General features: G+C 47.9%; 3 protein-coding genes across 3 annotated transcripts in view; 1 reads left to right on the forward strand and 2 right to left on the reverse strand.

Annotated features, from left to right (window-relative positions):
* The window catches only part of LOC122383881 (ragulator complex protein LAMTOR3-like), an 83,025-nt gene that overhangs the window by 40,909 nt on the left and 24,695 nt on the right, over positions 1-17,421 (reverse strand). The gene's annotated exons all lie outside the window — the stretch shown is intronic.
* Positions 4,406-6,644, reverse strand: LOC122383875 (juvenile hormone esterase-like). The gene has a single exon (XM_043370685.1). It carries the CDS (start codon positions 6,570-6,572, stop codon positions 4,596-4,598), a length of 1,977 nt encoding a protein of 658 aa, XP_043226620.1. The 5' UTR covers positions 6,573-6,644; the 3' UTR covers positions 4,406-4,595.
* Positions 14,155-16,561, forward strand: LOC122383874 (juvenile hormone esterase-like). Its single transcript, XM_043370684.1, has one exon. It carries the CDS (start codon positions 14,593-14,595, stop codon positions 16,381-16,383), a length of 1,791 nt encoding a protein of 596 aa, XP_043226619.1. The 5' UTR covers positions 14,155-14,592; the 3' UTR covers positions 16,384-16,561.

Consider the following 17,421-nt stretch of genomic DNA (forward strand, 5'->3'; position numbering starts at 1 on the left):
ATTCAACCATTCGGACTAAATTTATTTAAAAAAATATTCCTGCTGTTGACGAGCGTCTTGAAATTAGAGAGCAGAAAACAGCCGCTTTGCCAGAACCTGCTTTTAGCTCGCCGTTTTCTACAAAGTAATTTTCAATGTAAGGCGCAATTGCTGCCAACGTTATTGTGAATTTAATAATAAAAACAATGGCATCTCAAACCCAATATAATGTATAAACAGAACGCCGGCGTCTGGTCGTGTTCCCACTAACCATGACACAGCCGTATTTTGTACTTACATGGGCTCTGGTCTGGGCGCCAGTTCGTCCTTCTTATGTAACTTCCAAATGGCGTGCTACATAGTACGTATGTACAGTCCACAGCAGAAGTAATGTGCGGTTTCAGTCATGGGTATGTTCTGCTTCTGAAGCTTGGGAACGATTAGCCAGACTACAATGAAAGGCATTAACCCGCGCACCGACGGGGGGCGGATATCCGCCCCCCTGAGGTTTTTCGCAAATAGCGGAAAAACCGCAACGCGTAGCGCCGCGAAATTTGGCACGACTATTTTCTTATTAATTTTTAACATGGTGTTCAAGTTTGAACTTCCTAACTTTTAAGGTCAGGTCACCAGGTCACTTTGAATGACCCAACCTCAAGTCACTTTTTTGCAACTTTGTCACCGTGCCAGAGCTACAATAGATGTCGGAGGCCTTTGAAAGTCGCAGGATGTTATTAGGTCATTAGTAGCTACAATTTGTATATCTCAGAATTTTGATATCGATGACCTAAGGTCAGGTCAATTTCTCGACCTCTCCATTAGAAGTCAATGGGGAAAAAATCAACTCCCTGTTTTTACCACTAAAACGGTTCGGAATGGCCCCATATACCATACATGACTTCATATACGATCAACCTTCACTACCTTGAGGTCTGTTTTGCTGTTGAGCAGTTGTAAGGTCATGTGACGTCATCAAAGGTCACCAAAGGTTTTTTTGTCAATAACTCCGTACAGAAACAAGATACAGCCGCGCGGATGGTCTCATTGTGTTCAGCTCGTCAAGACGCATCGAATGATATACATGATGACCTCGAGGTCACGTAACCTGAGGTCAACCTTTGACCTTGACCTTTCGAGGTCAACATATATCATTCGATGCCGATTGACGAGAGAATTACGATGATGCCCTTAGTTCTCCTATCTTCACCAACTCGAAAGTTATTCGAGAAAAACTCTCCATATCTAGCGCCGCCATTTTGACTTTTTTGACCCCTGTGACGTCATCTTTGACCTGACCTGAAAATGACCTTAGTAAAAATTGTAGACCTTGTCCGTGCGTATCCGATGCCGTTTACCGCTTGTCGCTATCTTGCTTCGTTCTCGAGATCTCAGGGGGGGCGGTCATCCGCCCCCCCCGTCGGTTCTAAGTTGGCGCAGACCCCCATCGGTGCGCGGGTTAAAAAATCGACAGTCAAAGCCATCCGCTGAGATTGGTAAAACCACACAATACTTTAGCAGTGGGCTGTACCTCCCTCGCACCCACTAAAACCATCGACAGAATTGGTGAAAGGGTTTTTCACACATTGCTGCGCACAGTCGCACGTGTATTCGCCATGCACACTATGTACACACACAGTTACACACGTCTGATGCAGGCTCAAGATGACATTTACCGGGGATATATGCTCAGAGTAAATCCGTTTCACAAACGGATTCCGAAGCCAAGCGAATGTGAGAGCGCGATGCATATTAACTTGCGTATGTATTCGATCGACGCCATAGAGTGGTCGACGCTGGAGACCTCCACGCTGAAAACTTTTCTACTCCTTTACTTCGCTGGCGAGTTATTCATTTCTTATGCATACGGGTAGCAAACTCCACAGACGCATTACGCCACTCACCGGTGACGTGAAAAACATCTTTCAGTTTACTTTCAGTAACTTTCAGTAAATTGAAAGACGTCCATTCTTTCAGCTTACTCTTGCCTACATTCCCCCCTTGGCCGGGTTGTGTGTAGTGAACCGATAGGTCCAGCCAAGGCCACCGAAAAGTATCCATTCGGCCGCTTCATTTGGCCGTTCCAGTTGCAATTTTTTCGCGCAAGTCTCTATGTCGGCCGAATTACCGACTGATCGTCTCCAATTTGGAAGCCTATTAAGCGCCTTTTATTGGGAATTCGGTTCAAACAATAATTGGTGATGCTAAAAGTAGACAGATGAATAATACAAATTCTGCCATCTTTTTCATGTTTGTAGCCCTTGAGAAAGCTAAAACAGCCAAACATCTGGCAATATATTAACTTATTAACCCTCGCCGGTACAGGGTGATGTATAGATGAAGATGTTCAGGTTGATGTAACTCCCTTAAGGTTTTTCGCAAATAACTCGCCTAAAAAAGCGGCCGATCGCGACAAAACTTTCAGTACCTTCGCATTAATCAATTTTACACCTATTCTAAAAATTTCATGACCCTGACTGAAACGACCTTTGACCTGTGACCTAGTTTTCGAGACCATGTTGGGCCGGAATCGCGATTCGGCGTATGTCGGCTCGCATTAGCCGCGCGTTTGCGGTCTTTTCGTGGTTTCCAGCGTTCCAACATGTGATTTGATGCTGCTCACATGCATTAGGGTGGATGTCAAGGCCACCTGAAGGTCAGGCTAGGTCATTGACCTTTGATGACCTCAGTCCAGTTTTTGAGTTTTACATGCTTCTAGGCTAGTTTTTGGAACTGAATTCGAATTTAGCAACCATTTGAACAATTATGAAGTAGTTTTGGTGCCTTCGTGACATGTTACGATGCTGTCAGAGGCGGTTGACCCGTACTACGAGTACCCGGCAGGACCCCTAATGGTTGACCTGACCTGACCTGACCTGACCTGGCCTAAATGCATAAAGACATCATCTGTGATCGAAACTAACATGATGCTCGTGATCATCACCCCGAGAACCCCACACCAGCCACACTTTACGACGTTCTAACAGTTCCCGATTTTTCCGACTTTTGGGTCATTGACCTGACCTGGAAGGTCAACCGAGGACCTAGAACCTTAAAACTGGATATCATCGGCTTCCTCTCGTCATGGGCAACACGCTCGTTTTTTCCGCGAAGCTCTAGCTCGATCAGGGGCAAACGCGAGGGGGGTTGTACCAACCCCCCCCCCCCCCCTCCCCCTTGTGTCGTCGAAGGACGCAAAATGGCCTGTGCCGGCGAGGGTTCACGATTAGCGATTAACGATTAAGGATTTTATGACAATACTGGAGTAACGAATTACAAGAGGTCTTTGTTGCATTAATATGCTCAATAGCGGGTGTCTACTAAATAATGAGAAATGGTTGAAGCAGTTAAAAGCACCCTGGCCGTTTCGCCCCTGCTGAAGCTAGAGCCTCGGGGGAAAATCGAGCGTGTGCGCCGTTACGAGACGCAGCGACAGGTACCCAATTTTAACGTCTCAGGTCAACCGGTGGTCTTTGAGGTCAGATCAAGTGGCCCAATGCACTTGTTCGTTGTTTATAAATACTTCGCAAAATGGCCGCAGGGCCGCAATTTTGGCATCATCATGTTCGCCTCGCTCAGGCGCGTCGAATGGTATACTTTTCGTTCGGATGAGTTCAACTTAAGACGCTAACCTCGGTTCACGGTCAGGCCAGAGCCCCCAGGTCACAAAGCTGGTCGAAAGAGGTCATGTCGCATATCATTCGATTAGGCAGGTCTTCCTAATTCCATTGGTGTCTTTTCCTTCTCGCTAGCTTAATTCGATCGGGAGTTTTTGACAAAAACTAATATGACCCTAGTGACGCAATAAATGACGTCACACAAGGTCAATAATGCAAAAATGAAGCATTGGACCTTGCAAGAAGTGCATGAAATCCAGATTTCGTGTGCCTGAGATAGTTCGAGATCGTTCCCGGCGCAAAACTAGTAGTTTTCATTTTCGCCATTGATTTAAAAGAGATCCGTGGATTTCTTGGTGACTCCGACTCCGACTCCAACTTTCGCTTACAATTTGACTCCGATTCCATCTCACACTCCGGAGATTGATTCCTCTGTCCTTAACATGGTAGTAAAGCTGACATCGATATTTTTACCCCTGAAAGATCTTTTGCGCGTTCCATGGCCTTCCCTTGCAAAAACACTTGGTAAATAGCATGCAGAACAACAAATAGGTGCTGGAGTAGAAGCTGCGCCTACTTTTTCGCTCAAATCGCTCGTCAGGAGAAGGACCAGAGCTTCGACAATATCTGATAAAGCAAGGCCGACGAGCGTAATATTGCCTGGCAAACGGATGTAGTGGATGACTTTGAGCCATGTCGTGTTAACTCCCACTCCAGAGTCGTAGTCGGTAAGATTTTTGACGCCTACAACTCCAACTCAGGACGGGCTTGCCGATATCGACTCAGAATCAGACTCCTACTCCAAAGCGTGATTTGAAATGTGTCTGCACACTAGCGTAAGTTTTATTCAGCAGCATAGATACACAGAACCCGTACAGATAATCCCTCCTAGTGACACCATTAGAATAAGCACTCACCTAACCTTTGTGATTCACTTCATCCGCTCTCGTTGTCATGAAACATGAGAACAAACATTACTAACTAGACAGAACTTCTCCATCTTCACTGGTCACCGTCTGGCTCTTCGCCAGCCTCTGCGTTCGGTCCTTCCAGACACAGCCCATCCTCCACCGGTTGTCTCCACGGCTCATTGATGGGCACCGTCTTCCAGAAGTCGATACGCTCCTGGAAGAGCCTCTCGCCGACCGAGGGCGCCGTGTTCAGCCGCATGTGTCGCTGGTGCAGCTCCGTGAACACGGGCCAGTCGGGCATGGGCAGCACGTCCGATCCGGGCCGACCGGTGCGCGCGAACGTCGTCCACACGTTGACCATGAAGCGGACCATGGTGTGGGTCGGCGAGCCGCGCTGCACCAGCGGCAGCTTGTCGTTGCTAAACAGGTACAGGATGTCGTCTCCGTGCGTCGTGCCGTAGTCGGGTACACCTGGCAAGAACAAATCAACGTGGGCTAGGCTGAGCCGCCCCGGTCCGTCGTAGTCGAGGAGATATTTGTACACAGGCGCGTGGTGCGAGGCCAGAGTCGTCTCGGCCGCCATCGGGGACACAAAGTGCCGGTCAGTCCAGGCCTGCACCAACGGCAGCAGACCTGAAGAGTTGATGCCACGGTCTCCGACGTAGAAGTTGTACACCTTCCTGGCCTCTTTGATGGGATCGCCACCACAGTCCAGCCTGCTGACTCCATCCGCAGTGACCACTTCAGCTGTCCGAGCCCAGGCCGACAGATTTCCTGTGGACAGTGCCGCCACGACTTGCCTGTTTCCGAGGATCAGAGGAACGAAGAGAGCACCCTCCTCTTGGGTCAGGCCGCTCATCCACGGCACCAGATTAAACTCACCGCGCGCCAGCAGCAGGTGCGGGTCTTCCGGAATAAGTGGGTTCTCCGCCTCGCGATCCACTCGCAACTGATCCTGGAATCCCGACTTCAGTGTATTTGTGTGCTCGGCGATTTTCTCCCAGGGCTGTTCCCTGATGCACTTGACCATTGCGGCCACGTCCTCTGTGGAACAGTCGAGCAGGCCAGCCAGCTTCTCGGCGGCGTTGTTCTCTCGGCTACCCAGCACCCAGCTGGCCAGCGCCGTGCCAGACTGGGTGATGGCATGGTGGAACAGACCCTTCGCCAGCGGACTCAGCACCAGTAGCGACACGCTGGCTCCACCGGCCGACACGCCGAAGATGGTCACCGCGTGCGGGTCGCCGCCGAACGCGGCGATGTTGTCCTGCACCCACTGCAGCAGCAGCACCTGGTCCAGCAGGCCGTAGTTTCCAGGAGCTGCCGCGTCATGCGTCGTGAAGAAGCCGAACGTGTTGAGTCGGTAGTTGAACGTCACTAGCACCACGTCCTCGTCCATAAAGTAGCTCGGTCCGTGAATATCATCATCGCCGCTGCCGGTGACGAACCCCCCTCCGTGGATGAACACCATAACGGGCAAACCGGTGGTGGCGGGTCGGGACAGCTCCGGAAGGTGCGGTGTGTACACGTTGGCAAACAGGCAGTCCTCGTCACCCTTCAGAGTGTTATTGGCTAACATGTCGAACTGTGGACACACATGGCCGTGCGACAGACCGTCCGCCACACCTCTCCAGGCAAGATGTCGTTGAGGTGGCTGGAACCGCAGGCTGCCAACCGGAGGCTTCGCGTACCGGATTCCCTTGAAGCTGTAGAAGAGTCTGCCGGCAACGCTTCTGCCTATGGCACCCCTGATCAGACCTTCTCTTGTGGCGACAAGAGGTCTCCCGTCATCTTGTCCAGAGCAGCCAGCGGCAGACGCAACCGACAGCACAGCGATGCAGAGCAGGCTCAACATACTCAGAAAATTAAGCATTTTCGACTTCATATTTCCTCCACACACAGGCGGAGAGTTATCACCGATGGCGGCGTTCTCCGCGGGCCGACTCCTCACTCCCTCCGCTCCAGCCCGCTCGCACCGATCTCCCGCGCTGTACTGCCCTTTCCTCCTGCGTTGACCTCTGCGCACCGTCCACACGCGGCTGGTAAACAACCCGGCTGTGATCTCAAACATTCCGCACGCTCTGTGACGTCACCGGCAATCGGCAAGTCATGGTGAACTGGTAGCTCACGGTCCCCTCAGGCTAACTGGAGCCAACCATCACTGGCAGGTTCAAGGCCAATGGGACGGTCGGGTGCTAGTTTGCATTACACATGACGGCAATCCCTCTTTGTGTGCGGCCTTTGACCAAGCGAAACGTATTTCGCCGTGTCATTAAATATCAGGGCTTTGGAGTATAGTCAGAGTCAGAGTCGGAGTCCGAGTCGGTTGAGTCGATTGTTCTTCCTGAGTCGGAGTTTGGTTTATTAACCCGCACATGACGGGGTATTTTCCATAACGCGAGTGACTGAGGGGGTGGGGGGTGGGACTGAGTTGATCGTCCAAATTCAAACGGCGGCTGATAGACCTGGAATAACTGTCAAAAGATTCCTAATTTTATTGACCTCAGGGTCACCAATGACGTCAGAGGCCATGTCAAAGTAAAAATTATCAGCATTTTGGCTTGTTCACAATTTAGGCTCTGGCCGCCGGCTAACAATTCCGATCAGGCTAATTTTTGGTTTACGCACTTCTTGATATATGCCCTAGATACCCTGAGGGTACCGAACTTGTATTTTGAATTTTTAAAGTCAAAGCCAGGTAATCCTAGGTCATGGAAATTTGATATCATGTAGTTACCGGTCACGTGACGCATGTGTTATGGTCCATTCTACTCAAAGATTTCAAAAACAATGTCGTCTATGTCATTTTAGGTCATGTTTAGCTGAATTTACCTAAAGTCAGGTCACTTTCAGGTCAAAAAAGGTCAAATTTTGAAGAAAAAAAAATGATTTTTTTCAACAAAAAGGTAGCTATCAGGTAGCTATCAGATGAGGTCAGAAACACGATAATGGTATTTATATTGCTGTACAATGTCAAAATCATACTAAAAAATGGATTTGAAAAAAAAAATATAATTTTGAAATTTTGACAAATGCGTATAACTTGGCCATTTTTAAAGATATTGGTAATTGGGCTTACCTATACCTTCTAGAGAAGGTCATCGGTAGGCATAGGTACTATAGTTCGTTTTTTTTTTTAAAGTTCGACCCTCACTGTAATTGACTCTTTGAACACAGCACGAGAATTGCTAGCTGAATTGCTGAGAAAACTGGTTAGCGCACATTGTATTGGAGTAATGAAAAATAATTTCCAAATAACTTTTAACCCGCGCCCCGCTGGGCTATTCAGCCATACGCGCCCTGCTGGGGGGGAGATTCTGCCCCCCCCCCTGTCTAACTTCCGAACCGATGGTCGTAGAAAGACAGGGAAAACGGCAATCGAAAGCTCTCAACAAGGCGGATCTTACGAGCCCAAATTTTTTTGCTTAAGTAGGTCAGAGGTCAGGTCAAGGTTAGGTCAGTTGCCGAAGAATGGACTGAGACTGATTGCCCAAAACGTGTTCTTAGGCTACCAAGACAATATTCGTTGCATACAATATCATTCGAAGGTCAAGGTCAAGGTCAGGTCAGGTCAGGTCAGGTCAGGTCACCAAAAACAAAATATAGAAAAGGGCATGTGCGACACATGTTTTATGGGCCACTTTATTCATAGAATTCAATAGGCACACTCAATAATTGATATGGACCACATCTGGATGAATTTCAGGTCGAGGTCAGGTCAAGGTCAGGTCAAAAGAGGTCAAATTTTGAAGTTGGTTGTTAAGGCCTAAAAAGGTGTCTATCTGATGCAGTTTGTCACGGCGAATCGAATGGTGCTATTTTTGTTTCCGTACGAGGTCTAAAACTTCCAAAAAATTATTTTTTTCAAAAATTTTGTGTTTCGTGACGTCATAAAAGTTTGAATAACTCCAACATTTTTGAACCGATTCTTCTAAAAATTGGTATGTAGGTGCACATAGACCACTTCTCTGACATATATTCCGGTTCTTTCGATACACTCAAAACTTTGGATTTTATAATTATTTTCCCAAAAAATTAGTGTTCGAAAAATTTGGGCCAAAATCCGAAATTTTCAAAAAACCGAGTTAGCCATTTGATAGACAAAGTAGAGTTACGTATAGCCTTTTTTGTTACGTCTTGATTCCTTTAAAAACGAAGATGTTAGCGGCGTTTGAAATTTTGCCGTTTTTGAGGCGAAAATGGCGAACATGACGTCACTAAAACGGCATTTTCTCAAAAAATTTCCGACGGATTTCGCTCAAATTTTCAGGAAACGTGACCAGTTGATATATTATAAGGTACTGAAAGTTTGACGTCGCTGGCGTAACGCTTTTAGAAGTTATTGGCGAAAAACGGGAGGGGGCAGATTCTGCCCCCCCCCCCCCGCAGCGGGGCGCGGGTTAAACGCCGATAATATACCTACCGTCATGTTAGACGCCCTGCAATTCACTGATAAGGTTAGCTATCATTCCTGGCAAGTCGTCTATCCCATGTCCATCAAGACAGCCCATATTCAGCCTAGATTCAGCCCGGATTAAGCCCAGATTCGGGACACCTCCGATCAAGCTGAAACTCGCACACAATGTAGGACCTGACATGCCCAATCCACAGTCCGAGTCATTCGGTGGCACTCCCAGCCGTTTGACCTACAGAGGTCAGCAAAGGTCACGTGGCCCAAAATTGCACAGCAGATTGTGGCCCAACCAGTAGCGCTAGAGCGCTAAAAATGGCACCAATCTACTCGCCAGCATCAAATCTTACTTTCCCAACACCCATTTGACCTCTCAAGGTCATGCGATGACCTAAGGTCATTTGTAGGCTATGTCGAAAATACAATTGCACAGCAGTTTTCGAGTAGAGGAATCGACCGAATTCCAAATCAAAGCACCTTATCGGGTAGCCCATAGGCCTTATTAACTTTCCTTAAAAACCGCTTCTCGATATGTGACCCCGTTTGACCTTGGCAAGTCAAAATGTGTCAATAAACGACACTCCATACGTCGCAGCCCGGATTCAGCCCAGATTCGGGACACCTCCGATCAAGCTGAAACTCGCACACAATGTAGGTCCTGACATGCCCAATCCACAGTCTGAGTCATTTGACGGCACTCCCAGCCGTGTGACCTACAGAGGTCAGCAAAGGTCACGTGGCCCAAATTTGCACAGCAGATTGTGGCCCACCCAGTAGAGCTAGAGCGCTAAAAATGGCACCAATCGACTCGCCAGCATCTAATCTTACTTTCCCAACACTCATTTGACCTCTCAAGGTCATGCGATGACCTAAGGTCATTTGTGGGCTATGTCGAAAATACATTTGCACAGCAGTTTTCGTGTAGAAGGATTGACCGAATTCCAACTCAAAGCACATCATCGGGTAGCCCATAGGCCGTAGTAACTTTCCTTAAAAACCGCTTCTCGATATGTGACCCTGTTTGACCTCGGCAGGTCAAAATGTACAAATAAACGACACTCTATACGTCGCAGCCCGGATTCAGCCCAGATTCGGGACATCTCCGATCAAGCTGAAACTCGCACACAATGTAGGTCCTGACATGCCCATTCCACAGTCCGAGTCATTCGGCGGCACTCCCAGCCATTTGACCTAGAGAGGTCAGCAAAGGTCACGTGGCCAAAATTTGCACAGCAGATTGTGGCCCACCCAGTAGAGCTAGAGCACTAAAAATGGCACCAATCGACTCGCCAGTATCTAATCGTACTTTCCCAATACCCATTTGACCTCTCAAGGTCATGCGATGACCTAAGGTCATTTGTGGGCTACGTCGAAAATACATTTGCACAGCAGTTTTCGAGTATAGGGATTGACTGAATTCCAACTCAAAGCACATAATCGGGTAGCCCATAGGCCGTAGTAACTTTCCTTAAAAACTGCTTCTCGATATGTGACCCGTTTGACCTCGGCAGGGCAAAATGTACAAATAAACGACGCTCCATACGTCGCAGCACAGATTCAGCCCAGATTCGGGACACCTCCGATCAAGCTGAAACTCGCACACAATGTAGGTCCTGACATGCCTAATCCACAGTCCGAGTCATTCGGCGGCACTCCCAGCCGTTTGACCTACAGAGGTCAGCAAAAGTCACGTGGCCCAAATTTGCACAGCAGATTGTGGCCCACCCAGTAGAGCTAGAGCGCTAAAAATGGCACCAATCGACTCGCCAACATCTAATCTTACTTTCCCAACACCCATTTGGCCTCTCAAGGTCATGCGATGACCTAAGGTCGTTTGTGGGCTATGTCGAAAACACACTTTCAGCTTGATCGGAGGTGTCCCGAATCTGGGCTGAATCCGGGCTGCGACGTATGGAGTATCGTTTATTGGTACATTTTGCCCTGCCGAGGTCAAACGGGGTCACATATCGAGAAGCGGTTTTTAAGGAAAGCTACTACGGCCTATGGGCTACCCGATGATGTGCTTTGATTTGGAATTCGGTCAATCCCTCTACTCGAAAACTGCTGTGCAAATGTATTTTCGACATAGCCCACAAATGACCTTAGGTCATCGCATGACCTTGAGAGGTCAAATGGGTTTTGGAAGAGTAAGATTAGATGCTGGCGAGTCGATTGGTGCCTTTTTTAGCGCTCTAGCTCTACTGGGTGGGCCACAATCTGCTGTGCAAATTTTGGCCACGTGACCTTTGCTGACCTCTGTAGGTCAAACGGCTGGGAGTGCCGCCGAATGACTCGGACTGTGGATTGGGCATGTCAGGACTAGTGATGTCAATTACGGAAAATTGTAATACCGATACCAAACCAAATACCAACAATAACCACAAGAAAATACCAAAACCGAACTGACTTGGGGAAAATGAGGGAAATGCCAACTTTTTACCAAATTCACAGCCTCTTTTACATTAGCGACGATTCACAATACCGACAAAGTACCAAAAAACATTGGCCTTGAAATACCAAATACCAAGTTGGTATCGGTTTGGTATCGGTATACCAAAAAGTTGGTATCCGATTGACATCTCTAGTCAGGACCGGTCAGGACCTACATTGTGTGCGAGTTTCAGCTTGATCGGAGGTGTCTCGAATCTGGGCTGAATCCGGGCTGAATCTGGGCTGAATATGGGCTGTCTTGACGGACATGTCTATCCCTGTGGTTTTGTAAGCATATAGGCAAATACGAGCCGCAAGTCTGGGACAATACATACCTGAGGCCTGTTTCACTAACAAATAAAGTGTGTAATTACAAAGAAAAAACTTGAGTTTAAAAGAAATAATTACCAACATTTGAAATTTGGATTTCACGAAACCTTCGGGCATGAATTTTGAGTTTCAAATTTACCAACTTTTTTACAAGAAAAAAGTTTGCAAGAAACATCGAAATCGCAAACTTTCTGTTTCACGAAGACCAAAAACTTGAAAGAAAACGTTGTACTTACAAACTCGAAATTCCAGTGGCCCCTACGTTGGGAATTTTATTACTTTTTGTGCAATGATGCAAAGCAATCAATTATTTAAAACAAATATGATATGCTGAGTCATTATATGCTCTTTTTTACTTAGCACAATCCCTACGAACCAGCTACGAGCAATAAATAAATATCGTCATGTTTTGTCATTCGCGCGCCATAATTGCATTCAACAGTCTTCTGCTGTCAAATGTTTTGCGTGCTATTTTCTTTCAATAATAAGATATTGTGAACTATCATTTGTACCATTCAGAAACAGCATCATTATTTTTAATTTATTCATGCAATTTCTGACATGAATACTAGACATAGTTTGATAAAAAGAAGCAATATCTGTAACATGTTATAGTTCTTGATTAAAAACAATTTTACTTTTTACAAGTTTATTTACTAACTCTTTTTATCGGAGGTGCCGCTGGTGATGAAGTTTAGTGAAATCCGATTTTACATAGTTTGCAAAAATACTTATGAATTGTAAAGCTCAAACACTTGCAATTGCAAGTTTTTAGTGAAACAGGCCTCAGGTAGAAATAATTTTGATGAATTTGATCGTCTGTGAAATCAATGTGCACCAACCAGTTTTCTCAGTAATTCAGCCAGCAATTCTCGTGCTGTGTTCAAAAAGGCGTTTACAGTGAGGGTCGAACTTAGAAAAAACGAACTATAGCACATATATTCCGTTTTTTTCCGAAAAGTCAGATTTTTTTAATCGAAAATTATGGTTTGTAGGTAATAGTATACGCATATTTTTCAAAATCACTTAAGTTGCAAAAATCCGAAATGGCAGTTTGATTGCCACTTGTATTCTAAGTTCACTCATGCAATGAAATTGGATAAAGCTAAAAAATTGAGCTCTTGAGAGCGATTATCCTTTTCAATATTTTGCATGAAAATCATCCGGCATGACGTAACTCTGACGTCATTTCCGGCCGACCTATGTTAGCTAGAAAGTCGTAATTGAGCCATTAGGTGTAGAATGCTGCTGAAGGTACCGTAAGTTTCGTGTTGATACGAGTATGTCAAGCGGTTTAGAAGATATTGCAGACAAACCAGAAGGGGGCTCTGTAGAGACCCCCAAGTCATGCGCGGGTTAAGAAAGCATGAATATTACATTGCAAAATGTACGTCTTTGATATTGAAGTAATATTGATCTTACGAAATTAGTCGCAGTTTTCATGAAAATTAACGTTAAATCTCTATTCTCCAAAAAAATGTAATGAAATACATTTGACATGCTATCGATATCCACTTAGGGATGAGCATCTTCAACGCCGAAAAGATGGCATCAAATGGAACTTTGGAAGGCGATTCCGCGTTACAGGGCGGGCACGGGTGGAACTTTGTGCGGAGCTGGGAGGGCCCGGGCGCAGCAAATCCACCACCGTCCTAGCGGTGACCTTGACCTCTGCGGTCTGTTGCGGCTCCAAAGCCAAGCCGGCGTCGAATTTGGAGAGCTCCCCCCCCCCCCCAGCTCGGCACAAAGTTTTACCTATGAGGGTGAGTATATCGGAAAATGGACTGGACATCTGGGGTGAGAGCTGGGGTACCTCTTACGAAAACCGGTTAGTGAAAAAAGGTGACAGTCTACCTCTAAGGTTCACATGCAAATGTAAAAAGAGACAGCTGAGAGAACGTCCAACTGGTTTTCCTGCAAATTTTGTGCAAAATCGAGCCAGACGTGAAATCAAGTAACTTATGAACGCTTTTTGCGATGTTTGGGTGCTGACGCAATCCCAAAGCAATTATTGGTTCACACCTGAACGTTGGGCATATGGTTGTTACGAGTACACTTTGAGAAATCGCCTGGCCATTAGTCGGAATATCTGTCGCAGATGACGTCTAATGATGACAGGAGTTCGACCAATAGCAGGGAGAGCGCTGTAGATCAGTTGTTATGCCCCGCGCGCACAGCGGGGATCCACCGAGGGACTCACCTCCCGACAATGAGGGTGACAGGTGATGTCACGGGAGACGGGTAGTGGAGAAAGACCGGCGGTGACGGGATTACGTGCTGGCAGTGACATGAAGAGACTAATGGTTGTTAGGAACTAGCAGCCGACTCGGCAGAAGGTTATAGGACGGCGGCGGATTTGCTGCGTCCTGGTCCGGCTACCTCTAACTATCTCAGCAGAAATCCACACCCATGAATGCAAGGTGATACTTACTCCAGATATATTAGACCTGCATTGATAGCGATATTCTGCGTTACAGACGTACTGTGTAAGGGACCTTGGAATCATACAAATAAGTCGATGAATAAAGTGACTCGGCGAAATACGTTTCTCCCGGACAAGACCAATCCTGCAGCGCACAGACACCAACTCCCGTCATGCATAATGCAAACTACCACCTGGCGGCTGGCACCGTTGGCCTTGGACCGGCCAGTGATGGTGAGCTCCAGCTGGCCTGAGGGCACCATCGGCTAATAACTCGCCATGGCTGGCCGGCTGCTAGTGACGTCACAGAGGGTGCGGAATACCTGAGATCACAGCCGGGCTGTTTATCTGGCGTGTTAGGGACGGTCAACACAGGAGGGGAGGGCAGTACAGTGTGGGAGCTCGGTGCGAGCAGGCTGGAGCGGCGAAGTGCAGGGACCGGCCCGCGGAGAACGACATCGAGCCGGTGAGAACTCTGTGCCTTTGTGTAGAGGAAACATGATGAAGCCGAAAATGCTTAATTTTCTGAGGATGGTGAGCCTGCTCTGCATCGCTGTGCTGTTGGTTACGTCTGCCGCTGGCTGCTCTGGACAAGATAACGGAAGACCTCTTGTCGCCACGAGAGAAGGTCTGATCAGGGGTGCCATAGGCAGAAGCGTTGCCGGCAGACTCTTCTACAGCTTCAAGGGAATACGGTACGCGAAGCCTCCGGTTGGCAGCCTGCGGTTCCAGCCACCTCAGCGACATCTCGCCTGGAGAGGCGTGGCGGACGGTCTGTCGCACGGCAAAGTGTGTCCCCAGTTCGACAAGCTGAACAATAACACTCTGAAGGGTGACGAGGACTGCCTGTTTGCCAACGTGTACACGCCGCACCTTCCGGATCCGTCCCTACCCGCCACCGCCGGTTTGCCCGTTATGGTGTACATCCATGGAGGAGGGTTCAGCACCGGCAGCGGCGATGATGATATCTACGGACCGAGCTACTTTATGGACGAGGACGTGGTGCTGGTGACGTTCAACTACCGACTCAACACGTTCGGCTTCTTCACGACGCACGACGCGGCAGCTCCTGGAAACTACGGCCTGCTGGACCAGGTGCTGCTGCTGCAATGGGTGCAGGACAACATCGCCGCGTTCGGAGGCGACCCGCACGCGGTGACCATCTTCGGCGTGTCGGCCGGTGGAGCCAGCGTGTCGCTACTGGTGCTGAGCCCGCTGGCGAAGGGTCTGTTCCACCACGCCATCACCCAGTCTGGCACGGCCCTGGCCAGCTGGGTGTTGGGTAGCCCAGAGAACAACGCCGCTGAAAAGCTGGCTGGCCTGCTTGGATGTCCCACGGAAGACGTCACCGCAATGGTCGAGTGCATCAGGAAACAACCCTGGGAGAAAATCGCCGAGCACACCAAGACACTGAAGCCGGGATTTCAGGATCAGTTGCGGGTGGACCGCGAGGCGGAGAACCCACTTATTCCGGAAGACCCGCACCTGCTGCTGGCTCGCGGCGATTTTAACCTGGTGCCGTGGATGATTGGCCTGACCCAAGAGGAGGGCGCTTTCTTCGCGCCATCGCTGTTCGCAAACAAGCGAGTCGTGGAAGCGCTATCCAAAGGAAACCTGTCAGAATGGGTTCAAGCAGCCGATCTGGTTACTGCGTCTGGTGTTAACAAACTGGACTGTGGTGGCGATCCCATCAAAGAGGCCAGGAAGGTGTACAACTTCTACGTCGGAGACCGTGGCATCAACTCTTCAGGTCTGCTGCCGTTGGTGCAGGCCTGGACTGACCGGCACTTTGTGTCCCCGATGGCGGCCGAGACGACTCTGGCCTCGCACCACGCGCCTGTGTACAAATATCTCCTCGACTACGACGGACCGGGGCGGCTCAGCCTAGCCCACGTTGATTTGTTCTTGCCAGGTGTACCCGACTACGGCACGACGCACGGAGACGACATCCTGTACCTGTTCAGCAACGACAAGCTGCCGCTGGTGCAGCGCGGCTCGCCGACCCACACCATGGTCCGCTTCATGGTCAACGTGTGGACGACGTTCGCGCGCACCGGCCGACCTGGATCGGACGTGCTGCCCATGCCCGACTGGCCCGTGTTCACGGAGCTGCACCAGCGACACATGCGGCTGAACACGGCGCCCTCGGTCGGCGAGAAGCTCTTCCAGGAGCGTATCGACTTCTGGAAGACGGTGCCCATCAATGAGCCGTGGAGACACCCGGTGAAAACCACGTGCCTGGATGACTCGGTGTCAGAGGATGGAGAACAGACGGATGGCGACATGTGAATGTGGAAAACTCGTCTGTCTAGATGTTTTTGGTAAAGCTAAATAACGCTCAGCCATGAAACGGATTTCAAAACAACCCACAAGGTGGAAGGAAATGTATGCATGTTGCCACTCGAATGCATTGTCAATGCAGACAGACTCTGAATCTTCATTTTCTTGAATAAATGCATCGCTTATGTTTAGATATGTATACATATGTTGTTAAGAAGGTACCAATTGTCTAGTTGTTGATACCATCCGAGAACAAAACAACATGAAGATTGCAATTTCAAAAAAAAAGCAAAACAACATGATAATTGAAATTTCAAAAAAATGTTCTACGTTGGTTTTCCTTCATTTTTGCCATTTGATTTGCGATGCGTATACTGTTTGATTATTTAATCTCTGACTTCGCCGGTAAGTGGAGCTTGTCCCTGTTGGCGATTTTCCTATATGAATAAACAAATAAATAAATTTGGCGTGAATCTCGGTATTTGCTAATGGCGTTGGTTGGTGTATTTTGTTTTGTTTAATAATAATAATAATAATAATGCCCTTTATTTCGTTCCATCCTTGAAACATATGTGTCAACACACATGCAACACACACCACACCACAACAGTCCCATACTTGGGACGTCAGCGCTCAACAATGCGCTTTAACTGTGACGCAAACACATTTACAAGATCAGAGCGACTCACAGAACTGATCTCGAGGCCCATGAGACCATACTGCCGGAGTAGACACTGGTAGCCCTAGTGAAAAAATCCTTAAGGACAATCCTATGTATTTCTTCAGGACGATCCTTAACAAAATCCTTGTACGAAATTGATACACAATCCTTAATGATTTTGTTAGAAATTCCTTAAGGATTCTGCGGAAAATCCGTAAGGATTTTTAGCTAAATCCTTAAGGATCTCCTTAAGGATCCTGCGGAAAATCCGTAAGGATTTTTAGCTAAATCCTTAAGGATCTCTGGCAATGTCTGTAAGGACATTGGTAATAATCTTTAAGGACTTTGTAGTTCTTCCTTAAAGATAGGTAGCAAAATCTTTAAGG

This window comes from Amphibalanus amphitrite, unplaced genomic scaffold, assembly GCF_019059575.1.
Source record: "Amphibalanus amphitrite isolate SeventyFive unplaced genomic scaffold, NRLGWU_Aamphi_draft 000175F_arrow, whole genome shotgun sequence".
Lineage (NCBI taxonomy): Eukaryota > Metazoa > Arthropoda > Thecostraca > Balanomorpha > Balanidae > Amphibalanus > Amphibalanus amphitrite.